Source organism: Cupressus sempervirens, chromosome 3 (assembly GCF_028749045.1).
Source record: "Cupressus sempervirens isolate cs-2001-9-10 chromosome 3, ASM2874904v1, whole genome shotgun sequence".
Lineage (NCBI taxonomy): Eukaryota > Viridiplantae > Streptophyta > Pinopsida > Cupressales > Cupressaceae > Cupressus > Cupressus sempervirens.
Window position 1 is genome coordinate 122,216,327 of NC_143120.1, and position 6,748 is coordinate 122,223,074.

Sequence of the window (6,748 nt, forward strand, 5' to 3'; positions counted from 1 at the left end):
CCACATCCCATATTCCGGCAACAAAACCATGGTTTCCCTCGGCACACCGCCTCTCGCCTGGACAAACAGCTTTCCGGCCACGGACACTCCCAGGCAGAACGATATCCCCGTTTCCAGAGACGCCACCGGAAACCACTTGTTCTCCACAGGGTCGAAGAATTCCGCCTCGGCTGACCGCGGCTGTTTCCCGTCGCCGCCGCCGGCGACGTAGAGCCTGTCGCCGATGACCCCGCTGACGAAATGAGCCCGCGGTGAGAGCATGGGTGGGCCGGAATACCAGGAAAACGAAACCGGGTCGAAGATGCTGACCGAATCCAGCGGGGTTTCTCTCCACCCTCCGCAGACGATTATTTTCCCGCCGACAACGGCGATTTCCTGCCCGACAGCGCGCCGGTGGCGGTTTTCCGGCATTGGCGGGAGCGATATCCAGGCCTTGGAGTTTACGTCGAATGCGCGGATGGTGTTGGTGTAGCGGCTGTCTCTGGCGAGAGCGCAGATCCACGTGTCGGCCAGGCGGAGCTGCGATCGGTGGGGGTAGAAATCGACGGTGCGGAGGAGGCGTCGCCATTGAGAGCTCGCTCGTGACATGGCGTGATGAGATTGGAGGGGCGTTCTGAGGAGGCACTCGTATGCTATCTCATCTGGCAGCCCTGGTATCACCTGTGAATCTGACGATTCTTCATCTGGTTCTGCTTCATTTTCTTCACTTGATTCTTCGTTTTCTTTTGTTGGCCGGCGAGAGTTACAAAAGTGATTGAACATGAGTAACCATTTGTTCTGGTTCAGATCGAGGGGAGCGTGGGGCTGAAGAAGTTCCATGGGAAAGATGTAATGAAGTTTTAATGGAATTGCAGGTGTATATATTGAGAGGAGGGGAGGGTCAAGGGTCGCTCTTGTAGTTGACTTGAACGAGTGGATTGTTTTGGTCTGACGGCAGAGAGAGTGGAGGGTGGAACGTGCCGTTTGGAGGCCCCTTGAGACACGTAACTGTGCTAGGCGTCGGGCATTCAGGAATACAAGTCAAACCGGGGCAAAATAAAGAATGGGTGTAAGATAAGAAATGGTCTGTGTATAGTTGGTTGATTGGGTGCACGCCAAGGAAGGTTCCATGTCTCCTGGCTCTGCTCACGCCACTCACACGTCAAGCAATGTGATTTTTTTGGTTTTTAAATGTAAAGGTTCAAATCCATTTTTGGGTTTTTGGGTGAAGTCTAAAGGTTCACATGGATCAAGTTTTATTGAGTGCAATGATTGTGTATCATAAGAGATGAGGTTGGTCTTGGGTGATATTTTTCCATTTAATAAATCTTTTTAAAATGTAAAGGACTAAATTGTCTTTACTATGTCGATGAAGTTGAAAGGTTCGTAAAGATTATGATTACTTGGATCAAGTCTTGTTGAGTGCGAGGATTGTACATCATAAGAAATGAGGTTGAGATTATGTCCTGAGGGGATTTGGTGGAATGTATACCCCCAATCCTTTGCTCATTATCGAAGTGGTCAAACCTAAGTCTCGTCTTCCCATTTGAATAACAAAAGTGACTTTATGGATGAAAAATCCTCCACCAAAAATAAAAAGAGTTTAATGACACGTAAAAGTGTAATCACATAAATGAAATTTAGGTTATTTTCAAAATAAATTTTGTTAATGATATTCAAACAGAGTAATTTAACTAAAATTCTCAAATGTAAATATAACAATGAAAATAGAGAGATTATATAACTAGTTGAGTAAAAAGAAATGAAAGTACAAAGTACGAGGAACTTAGGATCGAGATTTGGATCTCTCAATCAAAGACACTAATGCACTACATGGATATTTGCATGTAACACTATTATACTATTTGAATAACATGCATAAATTGCTTATAAGTAGGGTGCGCTACTTTGTGATTCATCTAATTGTAAATGTGTTTAGGGTTGTTTAGGGATTTGCCTCAGTCAAATTATTATGCTGGTGTTTGCACTTCCGTGCAACAAGTAACACATATCGATAGAAAAAAAAATTGTGTAATCTTATTCTATATGTATATAGGAGTACGAACAATGACAAAACAAAATGATTTGATAAAGGATGTGATAAATCCTCAAGATGTTTAGAGTCATAAGAAAATAAAATGTGTGTGTGTGTGTGTGTGTGTGTGTGTGTGTGTGTGTGTGAGAGAGAGAGAGAGAGAGAGAGAGAGTGAGAGAGAGACTTTATAATGACAAGTACAAAGAAAAGAAAGAGACGGGAGAGTTGTTTCAAATCATTATGAGTTATTTTCAATAACTTAAAATGTGACATGTTGTTACATCCCTCTTTTGTTGTCATTTTCCTTTATCAACTAAACACTAGTTTACTAACACAATGCTTAAAATATTGTGAAATGCACTGATTGCTCATATGCACCAAGATGGTGTGCAAAAAAGTGGGCACCATGAGAAAAAAAGCCAAAAGTGCACATAATGCGATCGTGTTATGTGCACTTTTGATCAAATTTGAAAATGGGTCTTGGCTCCTTATTGAGACAAAAAAAAATTATTAAAAATCTCAAACTTTGAAATAGCATGATCATGTTATGCTTAACATAATGTGATTGTGTTATTAAGAACTAGAAGTATTTCTTCTAGTTCTCCATAACCTCATCGGGTAATCAAGAACCAGAAGTAATGAGATTGAGATATATAAAGAGGGGGGGTGAAGGAGATGAGAGAGAGAGAGAGAGAGAGAGAGAGAGAGAGAGAGAGAGAGAGAGAGAGATGATAGAGTTCACATTGCTCTATGGATAATTCCACAACACTTGTCACTTCTCTGTTTGAAAATTTTGTTTTTGAGTGCATGTGCACTCAAGACCTTTTGTCACTACTTGAGCTACTAGTAGATGGTGGGTATTCATCATCATCAAATCTATTTGATTCCCTATGCAATCAACATGCAACCAATTAGAAAAATGGAAATATTTGAGCGGGAAAGATGGATGAATCTCAATCGCAGATTCATACCTAACCCTAAGTCACGAAACCTTTTTAAGGAGGTCAAAACCCCATAATTCAATAATGTATGAGAGAGTATGCGAGAAGAGAATGCATGCAAGAAGAGAATACTAGCAAAGTTTGAAGGAAGTGAAAGGGTTGAATTGAAGTAGAAGAAGGACAACATTGCAATATCAGTTAGCAAAACAGTGAATCAAGATCACAACAATTTCATACCAGATTAGTGAGGATCAAATTGGACAGAACAAGGATATGAAATAAGCATTAATAGATTGCAAGTAATCAGGTCAAACATTCTACTATACTATCTAACAATTGTATTAGACGAATGAAATCCTATAGAGATAGGTTGGTTTAAGTTTTACCTTCTCATTGGATGGTTTTTGGGTAATCATATTTGGTGTCAAGTGTTTATATGGATGCATTTACTTTACATGTTACTTTTATATGTTCATGCATGCAATTTTTAAAGTTAAAAGTTTTATTGGTCAAAGCTTAATACTTCTGATTCACCCTCCCTCTCAGAAGTATACTTCCCACTTGTTAATTCCCAACAGAATTCAAATATGGCAATTTTGCTAGGAAGGCAAAAATGACCAACAAATCTAGTGACTTAGGGGGGATGCAAGCCAACTATGCATTTACCAGTAGCCTGTGCATCCATTGGGCAATAAAGTCATATAAATAGTGAAGATCCACTTGGTAAAAACCCTAAAATCATAGGAAACATGCCCATAAACCTCAAAACTACCTCTTTGCAACTGAAATCAGGAACCAAAATCCTCTGCAACCTCTGCAAAACACACGTACTCGTGCACTTCTTGGAAAATAGAAAACCATAGGAAGGAAACTAACCTAACTATATACATGAAATACTCATCTTTTATCAGAAGCAAGACTTAAGATATGGGCATATGCACCGAGTTGTGGTGCCAAAAAGGTGACAAGGAAATTTTATTTTCCTATTTTAAAAAGCGCGTACGCGCTATAGCACGTACACGCTTTAAAAATAAAAAAAAAGTATATATGATGGGCTGCAAACCCGCATCCCATCATTTTCATCAGCATTTTCTTCTACTCCTACAGCGAGCAGCGCGTACGCGAGTTGAAGACTCAACATTTGCACCACCATTTGCCAAAATGCCTCCTCGTCGATGAAATCCAAGACCACAAGCGCACCCACGACGACGTCGTAAGTGATATAAACCTAACTTTGCATTGTTTGATATATTTTTCATATTGTTTTGTAAGTTTTTTATATTCTTTTGTAGGGTTTTTACAAATTTCATTTAGATTTGTTTATTTATTTGAATTTCAATTGATTTTTTATCAGGAAATGTTCATAATCAATCAAAAAATCCACAAGAACATCAAAACCCTCAAGAACCCCAAAACCAAAACCCTCCTCAAGAAGAAGAACAAATTCCACAACCCAAACCAATTGCAAGACCTCCACTAGGCACACAAGAAAATATAAGAAATGAAATAAAGAGAGGCAAAACTCAATTAGAAGGAATCATTGCTCGGTTGAAAGAATCCGGACAAACCAATCCAATGAGGGCTCAATTGGCATCATCCCTTGAATCCATTAACACTCAGATAGCCTCAATTAGTGGTCAGTTAGATATTTGGCGGGCTAAGAGGGATGAACAAAAAAGATTTTATGCAAATAAATTGTCATATGAAGATGTTAGAAAAAAGGAAATACCAAAAGGTAGTATATGTGCATTATTTAGAAAACCCGGTGAGCAAAATACTGTTAGAGAGGGTACTAAACGATTCCCCATCCATTGGTGCATACATGATGCTATTAGAAATAATTTTTGAGATAGATGGTGGATGGTTTTTGATGCCCCTCCTTGCAACAATCACGAGGTCCCCATGTATTTTTTGAAGAAATTATATTATGAGTTTGTCCTTGGGGAGATCCCCAATTATTTTGATATGTTAGACTCCCAGGGTAGAGGTGGGGGGTCATCATTTGAGAGGCTCGGAGCACGTCGTGACCCTAATGTAGTTAGGGCACCTGTGGTCCATCCACACTGTGAGCATGTGATTATTCCTTCAGTTGTGAAGGAACATGTAGAGGCCAGCACTCTAGGGACCATTAATTCTTTGACGCAGACCCTCATCCATTCCATGAGCCCATTAGTTGAGGGGGAGCCTTCTATATGTCGTGCTCACATGTGCACTTCATGCGGATCCCTATGTACATTTGGCACTCATGTTGAAGATGGTGCAGATGATGAGCTTGTCAGCTATCAGTTCCTAAACGAGACATTTGGCATCGACACACAGGTAAATTACTAATTTGATCACATTTCATACATATAGTGAATGATTAATTAATTAGGATTTATTGACATTGTTCAAAATTTAGGGTCAAAGTGTTCCTGGGCCTAGCAGCGATCCTCCAGGCCCATTTTTTGTCCCTTCGACGAGTCCTGAGGTATGTATCAATTTAATCATTTTAATTAATACATATATTTATTACGTAATCATATTAAGGATTGACCAAAAAAATATGCATGTGCATCAGTTCTCCATAGGACCCTCAACCTTTACCACAGACGCAGAGCAGAGACATCATACGAGCTTCACACAAGTACAGTTGTTTCATGTTAATTTAATTCATTTGAATATATTTATTCCATGTTTCATGTTAGATATAATGTGTATTGTATGACATGCAGCTCATGATGTCGGACACACCTCCTCATCTGCGACAGTCTGTTGATAGTGGAGTGGCCGCAACTGTGGCTAGCTCACAACCACTGACAGAGGTATGAAAGAATTTTCTTCGTTTTAGTTGTTTATAATAGTTAATCTCAAAATTTCTAATGTTATTTATAAGTGATTATATTTATTGAATTGTTGTAGGGTCTTGTCACGTCTGATCGTCCACGAGCATTTGAGGTGGACTTACAGAGTGACTATTTGTTGGCAGTAAGAAAATAATTGATTTTGTGAGTACATATATTTGATTTCAACATATAATAAATATTGATTCATATCTACTTTCTTTGTATCAGTTGGACCTGGAGAAGAGCCTCAACAAGTGGTCAAGTGAGCGTGTCAGGAGGGTCCCGTCATTTCCACTGTCTCCCTCCACATGACGGCAAAGGACGTCGAGAGACTTGTTTCCTTCCCCTCGTGGGAAGGAAAAGATGTAGTTGAGATATTTGATACATATATATAGAGACTTGTTTCCTTCCCCATGTATATATATAGGCATCTGAGAGACATATTCGATACACATTTGATGTACATATGACATTCTATATTTGATGTATGCCATTATTGGTTAATATATGATATGTTTGTTCATATACGACATTATTGGTTATCATAATATATTATGTGTTTGTTAATGTATATGACATTAATGGTTATCATTTTATATTATATGTTTGTTCATGTATGACGTTAAATTAGATATGTTCGTGTATGAAATTAAATTAGATATGTGCATGTATAAATTAAATTCAATTGCTAGAGAGTTTCCATTATGTCTACCAACTAGTAGATGTTCTTTTTTGCTTTATTAGTATTTCTCAAAAACTGCAAAGAAGTTGTTTCTGGTGAATAGTTGTAAACAATTGTAATCATTGACTTCATATACTCATGGCTTTGGCTGCAAACACTTGTAACTTTGGCAATAAGCATCCATGGCTTTGGCTATGTGCACTAGTGGCTTTGGTTGTGAGCATTTATGGCTTTGGTTGTAGGCACAATATAGCCTTGGCTATAGGTTGTCTTTCTTGCTGCATGT

General features: G+C 39.0%; 1 protein-coding gene across 1 annotated transcript in view; it reads right to left on the reverse strand.

Moving 5' to 3' along the window:
• LOC149565076 (F-box/kelch-repeat protein SKIP30-like) overlaps positions 1-1,100 on the reverse strand; it is a 1,494-nt gene extending 394 nt beyond the window's left edge. Inside the window, exon 1 of the mRNA XM_089818631.1 lies at positions 1-1,100. This exon is cut by the window's left edge and continues 394 nt beyond it. Within this exon, the coding sequence (XP_089674757.1) occupies positions 1-819 (819 nt within the window). The 5' untranslated portion in view covers positions 820-1,100.
• Positions 1,101-6,748: the final 5,648 nt, after the last annotated feature.